General features: G+C 38.2%; 1 protein-coding gene across 3 annotated transcripts; it reads right to left on the bottom strand.

Moving 5' to 3' along the window:
• Nucleotides 1-252: 252 nt before the first annotated feature.
• On the bottom strand, nucleotides 253-13,265 carry stx2b (syntaxin 2b). Of its 3 annotated transcripts, XM_081348470.1 has the most exons (12): nucleotides 13,013-13,265; nucleotides 12,734-12,866; nucleotides 12,430-12,510; nucleotides 11,725-11,824; nucleotides 9,878-9,952; nucleotides 9,703-9,770; nucleotides 9,509-9,617; nucleotides 6,711-6,784; nucleotides 5,628-5,765; nucleotides 5,087-5,197; nucleotides 1,087-1,238; nucleotides 253-890 (listed from the first exon to the last, which is right to left on the bottom strand). In XM_081348470.1, exons 2-11 carry the CDS (start codon nucleotides 12,761-12,763, stop codon nucleotides 1,101-1,103), a joined length of 924 nt encoding a protein of 307 aa, XP_081204596.1. In that variant the 5' UTR covers nucleotides 12,764-12,866; nucleotides 13,013-13,265; the 3' UTR covers nucleotides 253-890; nucleotides 1,087-1,100. The 3 variants fall into 3 exon arrangements, with proteins under 3 accessions (XP_081204596.1, XP_081204595.1, XP_081204597.1); XM_081348469.1 differs by having other exon boundaries at nucleotides 12,734-13,040; XM_081348471.1 differs by lacking the exon at nucleotides 1,087-1,238 and having other exon boundaries at nucleotides 12,734-13,040.
• Nucleotides 13,266-13,323: the final 58 nt, after the last annotated feature.

Raw genomic sequence — 13,323 nt, 5'->3', positions numbered from 1 at the left:
TTATTACTCCGGTCTTCAGTGTCACATGATCCTTCAGAAATCATTCTAATAGTCTGATTTTGTGCTCAAGAAACATTTCTAAATATGATCAATATTAAAGTTTCAGTATGAATAGAAAGCTAAATATTTGTAACAATGTAAATGATCAAAAGAGACAGTAAAAACCATTAAATGCATCCTTGCTGAATAAAAGTACAAACTTTGTACTTGTGATGTGATGAACATTCACCAATAACAGAAGGATACAGTTTTGAGCAGAGTGAGCAACTAATTTATTTTACAATATACTTTGTGAGCATTTGACTATATGGTAACATTCCTTTCGGATACAGTCATATGAAAGAGACAAAAAAGAAAAACATTGTAACACCTTGTAACATTGTTCACAGATCTGACATCATATTGTGTGGAGACAACGGTCATATCGAACAGTCAAACCATTGTGTAAAAGCTGAAACAAATTATTTTGAACTTTTGACTCTTGAATATAATCGTTTTTAATTATATATATATATTTTTTTTTATTAAAGCATATCTTAAGTGCACTTTATTGGATTGCATTTAACTCCACGTTGTCAGTCAGACCTCCCAAAGAACGAAGTAACCAAAGTTACATATTGTAATATTAGAAAACATTACTCAATTATACAAAATTGACTTACCAGCACTGAATAAATAAAAGACAGAAAATTACCTCTGGTTTCTATAGTAAGTGGCAAGGCATACAAGTCAGAGGAAAGTCTTTGACCACAATTCACTGGTAATAAAATCAAGAGTGGTGTTGTATGCAGCAGGACAAAAAACTATTTGTTTTCGCTGTAAACTGCAACGACAATGACGAGAAGAATGATGATGCACACGGCTCCACAAATGCCAACATAGACCAGTTTCTAAGACACAGAGATAAAGAACAACAGAGAAAAAGTATCAGTATGTATAAAATTACTAAATGTAAATTTACCTTTTTTGTTATTTGTTAGAAGCAAATAAACTGGCATTATTTGAATCTTTCTTCAAACCCTTTAAAATTACTTTGTGATTCAAAAGGCTAGATGAGATTGTTAGTGATTGGGTAGTGGCTGTTACCTTGGGAACCATGCTTAGACAGGATTGGCTGCGTTAGAGCTGGAGGAGGCGGAGTTAGTAGTGGTTTTAGCAGACAGGCCCACAGACAAGCCAACAATTAGTGCGACCACACCAAGCACGGCCAAAACAATAAGAGCAAAAATGATGTATTTCTGTACAAGACAAAAAGAAAGTGTTATAATGATTGCATTTATTTAAGCACTTTGTAACATTTAAAAATGTTCTTAAAGGAGAACTTCGGTCAATTTTAACATTGAGTTCATTTTTTTGTAAATTTGGAGTGCTGTCAGTACAGAAAACATTGACAAAAATCGGTGTTGCCTACACCGTGTTATCCTCTTTTTAAAATTTGCACCCTGTTGACTTCAATGGGGCAAGTTTTAAACCTGCCTTTAGCCTCTTAATCGATTGTCGAGTTCACGCACGTGATAAACCTATGCGTGTGAACTCGACAATCGACTACTGTGGACTTTGACTGAAAACAGGATGTAAATACAGGTATGTGCGCTGGCTGAATTAACATCACTTTTATTCACATCTTTCACATCTACTGCAGTCAGATTCACTCGTGATCACTCTGAAGGAATCACTCACATTAGCTGTGCACTTGTAATGACACATCAAGGATGTTAAGAGGCTAAAAGCAGGTTTAAAACTTGCCCCATTGAAGTCAACAGGGTAAAATTTTTAAAAAGAAGATAACACGGTGTAGGCAACACCGATTTTTGTCATTGTTTTCTGTATTGACAGCACTCCAAATTTACAAAAAAAAAAATGAGCTCAATGTTAAAATTGACCGGAGTTCTCCTTTAAGCCTGTAGTACATATTGTGACAGAATAAAGCTCAAGAGCTCTACACCCTCCAAATGTGTTCATTATAAAACAGTCTCATTTATTTTAGGGCTGTATTATTTCTATTATTTCTAGCCAGGAATAGGCCTTAGTTCAATTAGGACATTTAAGTAGCAGACATCCCAACATGCAAAAAGTAATTTCAGGGAGGTATCCCGAAGCGATGAACCCAACAAAAAGTTCTTCATCTGGACAGTGAATTTCAGGGTTGCTCACATCTATCTCCTGCAATTTCAGTTCTCTCAATACCTTTGGCACAATAAATCTGCTTGCTATGTCATGCAGGAGTTCTTCTACGCTGTCATTTAACTTGAAAAGAACTGGTGTCTTGTTTTGAAAAATCTAATTAAATTTATCAAAGCACTATGTGACATTGTGGAGAAAACAAGTGTAAAGTTTCATAGTGGGGTCTGTCAGCCTCTTTTGAATGTCACAGGACTTCTGATTCTCACTATGTGATTCAAAATAAGAACTAAAGGCTGGCCATTGGTTGAGCAGATGGTCCAAACCTTTTCCCAAAGAAAGCCAACGTGTTGGACAGTGCTTTTGTACTCTCTGCTGGGCTACATTGCAAAAGTCCTGAAACTCCTTAAGGTCTTCTCTTCTTTTTGAACTTTTCTCAAAGTAGTAGTAGATATCAATTAGCAATTCCTCAGGTGACATTGAGAGCTCTTTAGCAGGCGTTTTGGCACATATGTTAACCAAGTGACTTGGACAGCCAACACTGTATATATAAGGTGCCTGTGCTTTCACTCTTGTTAAGACAGAGTTGTTGTTACCAATCATGACATTGCAGTTGTCACTGCTGAATCCTACACAATTAGACCATTCAAGGCCTTTGTCATGCATGGATGATGCAATGCAGTTGAATATGTTGGCAGGTTCCAGTACCAGGTTCATCATAGCTGCCGTCTTAGTGGAAGAGCAGGCATCATTTTTTGCAATCTCAGAGTCAGGAAACATTTTCCTAAATAACTTTCCTGTGTGCCTACACACATGGAATGGCAGGTTATGTTCCACAATAAAAGATGTGAAATACATCTCAGCTGCAGTCACCTTCTCAGTGAGACTTTGCCTATCTGAAGGGAAGACCTGAGATATACTGGAGCAACCTTCTCTGCGCTTATCCTCCCTAACATGTTGTGGTCCCTAAAAGATATAAAAGCATAATATATCATTTCTACAAGCTATAGGCCTATGCAATTATTCGATAATTATGTTTAAATATGTAGATTACTTTTACTATTTATGTAAACTGCTTTTATTTATTTTCCATTGCAACTTTAAACAGGTCTAAGGAGTTTGTTGTTTTCATGTAACCTTGGCAACTAGCCTGAATAATATGCACATGAAATGAAACTTGTTGAACTCACCTCAACATGCCTTTTGCAATCATTTAACCCGCCATGGGCAATGCTGAAGTCGCTGTTACAAATAGTGCAGCGAGCAAGACTGTCATTATGTTTGACACTTATAAGACAGGGGTACACTTTCGTGTAGTCTGCCGTAAAATGTGTCTTATACTTTTTTTTTTGTGGCATTCTCCCTATGCCATGGTGCTCCTGTTTCTAGATAGACATAACTGATAAATTTGATTCGGAAGAAGAGATAAAATCCCGCCCACACTGACAATTGATTGGTTGATTTGCCGAAACAGGCCAATCAGGATGCTCTCTGTCTTACATTGCGGGCATCAGGGAGCCGCTATTAATATGCGGAAGACTCCCAGAACTTCCGGGAGACTTGGGATGTCTGAAGTAGCTTTTATAAACACGACTTAGAAAAAACATTCCTGGTGTGCATCTTGAGACGAAACAATAGCAGTGATATATTTTAAGATATACCAGTGCAAGTTGCTTTCAGTTAAAACAGCTCAAACATGCATTGTAGTCTGGGATAGGCTTAAAACTTTGCTGTGAAACCGGGGGATAATGTGGCTTCTTAAGGCTGGAATACCCTACATGGGTAATGTCGATTTAATGTCTGGAGGAGTTGATGCTAGTTGCTGGAAGTCAGAGCCAGATTTAGCAGATTTTGGGCAGTGGGAGTTAACAGATTTCACATAAAATCATGTAGTGTATGATGGACAAAGCCTCTTTTAGCGTTAAGACTTTGATTTCATCCAGTCAAACATGTTTGATATTTTAAGCCGATTTTCGAACACATTATTGTTTGCGTTTGTTGTGTGTCTCCTAGTAACAAGGCGCATGTTTCTGCCTGAGTTTGTTGTGTTTGGAACAATTTGAAAGTTGTGATCCTCTAGCCTGGGAAAACCCAGACAACTTCCGGCAAATTTAGATTTGCTCTGCAAGTAGTCTGGCAAAGAGCTCATTCAAGCCGATTTCTAATCCGTCGAAATCGCGGCACCAATCAGAAACGTTGAGGCGGGCTTTACACAATGACGATCGCTCTGATTGGTTTTAGGTCTATCCAATTGCGCCCAGAGGCATTTGAGCGACGTCCGTTGGTGAAGCGCACCAACTTTTAAAATCAAATGCATTATTATGTTCAAATTGCAAACACATGAGGACAGTCTCCATGAAAGACCCACTGGCAGATGAACGTGCTACTACATTTCTCTCCGAAACGGTAGGAAATTAAATTAGATTTAATAGAGGATTTTAACTGTGACAAGATGATTGACAGGGCAGTTTACGTGACAGGATGCACGCGACAGATCCGTCCGATAAAGATGACGAAGTAGTGTGTCCCAAAGCTTGCCTACTTTTTTTGCTACACATTCAAAAGTAAATACCTTTTCTTCACAAAAAGAGTACATACTTTTATGGCGTAGTGTAACTTAGGCGAATTGGGACGCAGCATATGGCTTTACACGATGACGATCGCTCTGATTGGTTTTAGGTCTATCCAATTGCGCCCAGAGGCATTTGAGCGACGTCCGTTGGTGACGCCCCTTTGGAAATGAGTTATTAATGAAGCTTTGCCAGACCATAACTCAGTTACTACTGAGAATTGTCTGGTTTTAACCAGGCTAGTGATCCTCAGATGGTTTAGAGTATGATGCCGAATGTTTTCTGTTACCATTTACAAAGATGGCAAATGTGTGATGTCTAGTGTTTTAAAATCTGTTGTGTAGTGCATTCCAGCCCTTAATCTCAGAGCTAACTGTGTGGTTTTCTTCTCTTACCCTGCGGGCCTGTGTCTGGTACCTGACAGCTTTCTTGGTATCCACTTTAGCATGGTCGACGTATTCGACTGCATTGTTTACATTCTTTTCAATGTTGTCAATCATCTCACCCTGTGCAACATAAATGAGAGAATCAACGAATTAATGCACTACAAGTGCTAATAACAACTAACAAGTAAACCAATATGCTAACTAATAAGAAAACTGTTTATGGTCGTTCCGCTTTTGGTTTTGCTGCTCCAAATGATTGGAATGTGCAACAAAAGTCATTGAAATGAGAGACACACATTTCAATCTCTGCATTTAAAAAACTAATAGGGAGTGTTTTTTTTTTTAATCACAGCCTGTAAATGTTTTAATTGAATGTATATGTGTGTTCATGGCAATGTGTGTTTGTATGTCTTTCAGGAGATTTCAACTCTCCAGCCAGGCTGTTGTTGAGAATAAAATCTTGTTCTTAAGTGACTTGCCTCATTAAATAAAGGTTAACTAAATAAGTGAACAAACAACAATAAACATTAGTGATTACTGTATACTGTACCTGGGTCTCAACAAGCATGGCCATGTCTACAAACATGTCATGTAGCTCTTTAATGCTGGACTCCAGCCGCAAGATGTCTTTATGTCTAGACTCGATCTCGTTGAGGGCCTGTCGAGTTATCTTGGAGTCGGAGATGATCTGAAATCAAAGGATATCTTTTAACAGCCTCTAGGAACATAAAAACAGTGACAATGCTGCATGAACATTTAAGGGACAGATCACCCAATTGTGTCATCATTTACTCACCCTCAAGTTAAAAACCTGTACGTTGCTCTTTTTTTTTTTTTGAAAACCGATAATAACAATAAAGACGGTAAGAAATGTTTCTTAAGCACCAAATCAGAATATTAGAATGATTTCTGAAGGATCATGTGACACTGAAGGGAAGACTGGAGTAATGATGCTGAAACATGAATAAATTACATTTAAAACAGTTATTTTAAATTGAACAAATATTTCACAAATTATGTTTTTACTGTATTTTTTTTATCAGCCTTGGTGAGCATAAGATATTTATTTAAAAAAAAAAATCTTATCAACACTAAACTTTTGAATAGAAGTTTAATTGCTAAGAAAAAAAGATGTTGTTCAAAATTTCTCAGTTAGTACTCCATGTTAGCAATATGGGGTTAAAACTACACGATTAATGTAGTAAATGATGACAGAACTATTATTTTTGGTAGAGCTGTCCCTTTAAACCAGGGGTGTCCAAACTCGGTCCTGGAGGGCCACTGTCTTGCAGAGTTTAGCTCCAACTTGCCTCAACACTCCTGCCTGGAAGTTTCTAGAAAGACCTTGATTATTCAAGTGTGTTTAACTGAGGTTAGAGCTAAACTTTGCAGGACAGTGACCCTCCAGGAGCAGGACTGGACATCCCTGCTTTAAACCGACCATTACACACAATACAAAGAAACAACCAACAGAGGGTGCTAGTTCTGCATAATTGTTGAAAAGATTAGTCTCCCTCATATCATGTCACAAAAACAGTAAGATGAGAGGCCAAAGGAAAATGGCTCTGGATGAGAGTCCTTCCTTCAGCCTAGAGTAAGACTGGAAATAAGCATTTTCGAGAAGCAAACTCACATCAGAGGTGAAAATGGAAGGGTTTCCAGTCTCCAGCATCTCTTCCAATTCCTCATTAGTTGTAATTCTTCCAGCTACAATATTCAGAGAGTGCAATAGATCAGAAAAAAACAACAACACTCTTCTCACAAACTGGAAGATCCTGTTTAGGCTATTATCTGTTTGATAAATGACTGCCTGTGTGTGAATTTGTCATTTCTCAATGGATAAATGGCTGCGATGTGTGTGTGGTCATGCTAAGTCTGCCTTGGGGACTATATTGATTCAGCTGGGAAAATGAGATGGGGCATTAGAATGGTTGAAACCATCAATGCAAAGGCCACTGGAAAAATACACACACATTCAAAAAATTAGCAGTGGACCAGTGCACATATTCATACTTATAAATATCTCACAACATTCTAATCGGACCTCAAATACTAACTTCAAATAGCACAAAACAAATACATAAAGCTTTGAAATAAAGTCCTCTAGCAAAACAAAACCTTTTTCATGGATTAAATTTTTTCAAATGCAAAGTTGAGATAACTGGGTCTTCATGCAAATACAACAGTCACATGACTTATGACTCACTATACTATCACATGACATTGGCCCACTGGGCAGAGGTACAGCAGGATCTCTGGAGGCCTGTTGCCCAGGTAACACTCGCCTTACAGTCTCTGGTGACAAACCACTCCGTTTCATGTGTCATAAAGCAAAGAAAGTACCTCATTAACACACACACACACACACACACACACACACACACACACACACATTACTCAAACTATATTTCAGGAGCAGAATGTCATGTGATAAGAGGGGAAAACAATGATTAGGCAAACATGTTTGCCCATACTGCACCAAATTCATACTATTTTGCCTAAATAATATAAAAATAAAGCGCTAAAACTAAAATTAATCATTTTAAAGGTTGTCTAAGCGATCCCGGGAGACGTTTCTTCTTGTTGACATTCGAATTATTGTCAAACAAAACGGAGGCTGGCTAGACCCTCCCTCCTCCTCATCCCGTCTCCTCCCCTCCCTTCCGGCATAAAGGAAAGTCAAAATAGTCACTACAAAGTTAAGTTTTACTGATACTTCATTCAATGTGTAATGTCGCCAAGTTAGATAAATGCTTTTATATATTGCAGAACAGAATGCAGAAAAAGAGAAAAATTATCTTAAAATCGTTTTGCCACCTGAGGTTATAAATAGCTCCCATACAAGGACGCAATGATAGCAAGATAACGTTAGCTTCGCGTTTCCCAGTGAGCATAAACAACGGCGGCGTTGTAAACCAATTTAGTCAAAGTTGTCAATAGCTTATAAATGAACATTCAAATTCACGACAAACCGTGGGTGAAAACAACCCTTAACTTACACAAATTGTCGCCCTACTGTGAATTTGCTTGATCATTTACAATAGAGATTGATCGCTGCTAGAAACATACATGTTGTATTCACCAAAGTTAACGCTGACTGCATAAATCTAGCTAATTACATCCTTGTGTTGGTTTGGCGAACATGAACGTCAGTTTAGAAAGAAAAGTGGATTTACCTGTTCTGCAAAAACAGAGCAACTGAATGTCGGATAGTAGCTGCTAGCTAATCCCTTCTGCCGGCGGAGGTCTCGCCACATTTCAAAGGTTTTTCCGATGTAAATTCGGGACTTCGCGCGTTCCTTATCCTTGTCCCTCTTGCAAGTTGTTCTGTTCATCGGAACGTCGTCTATTTGGTCGTAAGTCGGCCATAATTCAAACTTCCCTCTTCATCTCTCTCCTCCACACACCCACCTCATGTGCACGCGCACTAACCCCGCAAACGCGCAAACCCCACCCTTCAACACTTCTTGTCGGTTATTGGCTGGAGCTCTGTTTGTTATGTTTCGGGGTGCGGGTGAGCACAGTTTGTTTTTGTTGCCGTTTGTGGAGCCTGTGGTGTCTACAGAGACCGCGTTTTTTTACAGTGTGTTCAGGGGACAGGCAGCTAGCAGATAGTGAGGAGATGTTTGCTGTATGTAACAAAAAATGTTTTGGCCTGACATCGCTTAGACAACCTTTAAATGCGACAAGTGTATTTAGGCATCACAACATTATGTACAGTATGAAAAATGGATATTCATTATGAGGTTGGCTAAAGACTACATTTTATATATCATTTCCACATGTTAATAATAAATTATTAAATTACTAACTATTAAATAATAGCGCTTTTTTAAAGATTAATTTTAAGTAAGTCTTGGATCAAGGCCAAGGTAATCTAAATGTAAAAATATAAGAGATGAGTTGCACATTTAAATATCCAATTTTAGCTAATATATATATCTAATATCAACCAATACTGATATGTTTTTAAAATCTCTAACACCGGCCTAATATCGTTCATCCCTAGCAATGACACACCCAGCCGACGTCAAAGAGCTAGTGGTGACTGGTGACAAAAGCTGACTGTGTCGTCGGCTCGCGTCGGCTGCGTCTGGGCCAAAAAACACACTGCAAACACTACAGCTGACAGTCAGGAAATAACTGTCTATATCAGCAGGTTTCAATATATTATATTTTATATATCTATATTCACCATTCAAAAAGGGAAACCGAAACTAGGACTGCAGATATGCAAACCGTAAAAAAGCAGCGCCAACGCTTTCTCAGAGGGAATAAGTGGGCCATTTTTATTAATATACAGTGTATGCATGAAAATATATAAGTTAGGGTCATTTTAAGTGGAAATCTGTCAACTGTCAATAGTCTAGTTTACAGGTATCATATGTACATGTGTTTGCGAATTTATGAATGTACACATGTGCGACTCACTGATCTCCAGCTGTCTCTGAATCCTGCTTTTGCTCCTCTCTCTGAAGGACACTTGGGTTTCATTATATTGTGTCATTGCCTCCACAAACTTGCGTGACAAGTTAGTGTACTAAAAAAAGAGCAATAAATCAGTTTGGGATGAAAATATGCCTGTACAGGATGGTAGGATTTTAAAGGAGAGAGAAATTTCTCACTTGTGTTTTCTGAATGCGTGCATCCACTGCATTTTCCTGCTCATCTGGAGGCAGATTCTTTTGCATTGCTGAGGAGAAAATAGATCAGACCTTATTTATTTCCTTTTTCCTTTTTCATTGGTGATCTCTGCTTTACTATCATCAACAGACAGAAGCAGCTCGACGTCAAACTCACATTTGAGGCTGGTCCGGACAAAGTTGGCATGTTTCTTGATTTCCACTGTGAGTTGTTCCAGCTCCTCTTTTGTTTCTGATAGCAAAGTCATATTTTGGGATAAGAGAAATTAATACATTTATTCAACAAGGATGCATTAAATTGATCAAAAGTGACAGTAAAGATATTAATAATGTTACAAAAGATTCTATTTCAAATAAGTGCAATTCTTGTACTTTCTGTTTTACTGTATGCATCTATATTACTGTTTTACTGTATGTTGAGACATACAGTAAATTACTGTTCTACTGTGTTACTGTTCTACTGTATGTTGATCAAATAAATGCAAAGGCTCCTTCTTGATATTTCAGGGCCTGACATTCACTTGATATACAACTCACATATAATAGACTATTAAATAAACCATTGGCTATCAAAGTTAGTGGGGGGTTTTTGTGTGTGTTTTTTTAACAAACCGTTTTGGAAAAAATATGCCCCTGTGCAGCACTAGTTATGTGACATGTTGGAAAAACACCGTGGTGAGTTATGAGAAGAATATAAAATGCAGGCAGGTATACAGATGAAAAGTGACTGTAGATGGCTATGCTCACTCTTAAATAGGTGAAATATCACAATCCTCAAACAGATCGTTCAATTTTACTATCAACTTCATACATCTCCGCGATATAACATGTGGGGAAGAAAAACAGAGCATAGAGTTCGTCGCAGAAACACTCACACCCTTGCAGATGTCTTTATCTCAATCTCACATTCCTGCCTGCATGTCCTATACATGCCCTGCAAGTAACAGCCAAAGCTAAACACACTGACTTAAAATTAAGGATGGATGGGGGAAACCATGATTCCTTGCATGCCCAAACTTGACTCCCTATAGTACATTTTAAAGGGTCTCTTTTCCCCATTTTTTTAAATTATTTTCTATACATTTTTCATTGTGAGCAGACGCCATTCACCCCCATGAACACTGCCAAGACACAAAAGGTCTAATTACCCATAAGTATGTGTGCGCATGTGAAAAATGTTTACCCTACAGCATTTTCCTGGTGTACTTGTGTAGAGTAATGTGATGTGATATTTCCGGCAGAGGAAGCCCATAGTCTTTTCCTCTTATTATAAGGCTATGTGCCGCTGGGACGAGGGTTATAAAATCGTTTCTTTGTTCGTGACTGAACCCTGAGCATCAGTTGTTTTTGTGTGTGTGTGTGTGTGTGTGTGTGTGTGTGTGTGTGTGTGTGTGTGTGTGTGTGTGTGTGTGTGTGTGTGTGTGTGTGTGTGTGTGTGCGCGTGTGGATATGAATGACGGAAAAATTGAAAGTGGGTTCAGACAAAGACTACAGCAGTGTGACGCAAAGTCATTGTCATTTATTGGGTAATACAACAAAGAGGCTGAAAGCTAAACTGAAGTGAGTAACTCAAATTTACAACTCAAATATCGATCAGTGTAAACTAGCCTCAGTGTCATATTAACACATTTTAGCCCACTTTTAAAATGATAAAGGTTAAACATTGCTTAACTAGTTTAAAAAAAGATAAATCCAGAGTTAAATATAGTGTGAAAGCCTCATGGACATGGGAAGGTAAAGGAAACGTAGTGCAGTGGAATGGAAAAATGTGTTCAGTGTGTACGGCCCCTTACTGCTCTCACTGGAGCAAACTGGGGTTAAGTGCCTTGCTCAAAGGCTCAATGGCGACGGTTCATAAATCACCCCTGAAAGGGTTTGAACCTTCGATCTGCTAACCTGACCACCTTGTCATTCAAAACTATTTAACCTGACCATTCAGAAACTAGTTCTTACTTGTTTCATTTGCTCAAATTTCACAGTCTTTTTCCAGAAGGGGTGACTTACTTTCATCAGGGTTTGGGGCTGAAAGGATCACACTATGTTTCTTCTTCACCTCATTCACTAGGGAGGAGATCTTATCAATGACACCTCTGACCTCCTCCACCTGAAATAAAGCAAAACGTAGTTCAACACAAACCTTAAGTGGCTTCTAGACGTGAACTGCTGGGTATGCATGTTGCAACACATTTCTTTCTTATAAATGTAATACTGTACATTATGATGGTGTGATACCTAATATCAGTGGTACAATTTAAGGTTGCAATTTATCTTGATAGTGCACTTTCTACTAACTATAATTAGAGTATTAATAGGAGACTGTTAAGTTAGGGTCAGGGTTAGTAGAATAAGTTGTCAACGTTACTTGCAAAGTTACTATAGTCAGTAGAATGTCTGTTGAGGGACCATCAAAATAAAGTGTTTAGCAGATATTAAGCAGACAGTCTACTAATACTGTAATGACTGGTTTTTGACATGTAGTTGCAAGTTACTTATTGTTAGTAGAATGTCTAAAGTGGTAAATTGTTACACGATTTTTGATAACTGAAATAAAGGTAACACTTTACAATGTTTTATTACTTAATCTTAATGTATTACCCAAACTAACATGAACAAAACTTTTGTTACAGTATTTATTCATCTTTGTTACTGTAAGTTAATAAAAATTCAGTCGTTCAGGAACACCTATATCATAAAGATGAATAACTGTACCTTTCTGAAAAAGTTCTGCATGAAGTCATCTCTCTCCATGGACACAATGACATCCCCATCTTCACTGGCACTTTGCCTGCCCTAAAACAAAACACACATACAGATGAGCACGGAGGAGGAGGAGAAGGACCAATACACTGACACAAACATGAGAAGACATAAACAATGGAGAGTTACCCCCCAAATATGTACGTGTAGTTTTATGAAAAATGTGGTACTTGTGTTACTAAAACACATTGATCTCCATATGTTATTGACACGGTTAACAATAGTTAGCCTAACTGGTTAATTGTCAATCACTTACCAGATTTAAATCAGCCAGTCTGTCCCTCATAACAATGCCGTTGCTCCGTCGTTTATCCTCTGTTGATTGTACACGTCCGTCGCGGTCCGCGCGCGTTAAAGTCCATTGCAAGTCCTGACTAGATCACGACAAACTAAAGTGTATCGGAGAAAGTACATGAATTGATCTTTGGAGTTAGTAACTTGTCAAAATAACGCTTATAAGTAAGACTTTAACGTTCAAAGTTAATCCAGTTATGAAGTGGTGCGTGTTTGTTTGGTTGCCATCCTTTTAACTCACGCTCACTTCTTCTCTGCGCGTTTAGATCAGAGTATGGGCGCAGCTACACGAAACAGGGTGGTAGTAACCATAGAAACAGCAATGCGTTGTCATGTTATTTTTTCCCCTCTATTTATTATTTCTTCACTATTTGCTGTTTCAGTTAAATGCATATTACGATTCTCATTGTCATTCTCTGGGGTAAATTTGAGTCCTGACGAAGTAACGCGTGTATGACGCTGTCACGTGGGGTCTGTTATTTTCCTCAGCGCTCGGCAAAAAGGCCCAATCAAAACCATTTTCATTCACCAATTAATTTAGCCTTTACATAG

Source organism: Scardinius erythrophthalmus, assembly GCF_964197995.2.
Source record: "Scardinius erythrophthalmus genome assembly, chromosome: 20".
NCBI classification, from domain to species: Eukaryota; Metazoa; Chordata; class Actinopteri; order Cypriniformes; family Leuciscidae; genus Scardinius; species Scardinius erythrophthalmus.
This window is presented reverse-complemented; position numbering and strand designations above follow the sequence as displayed.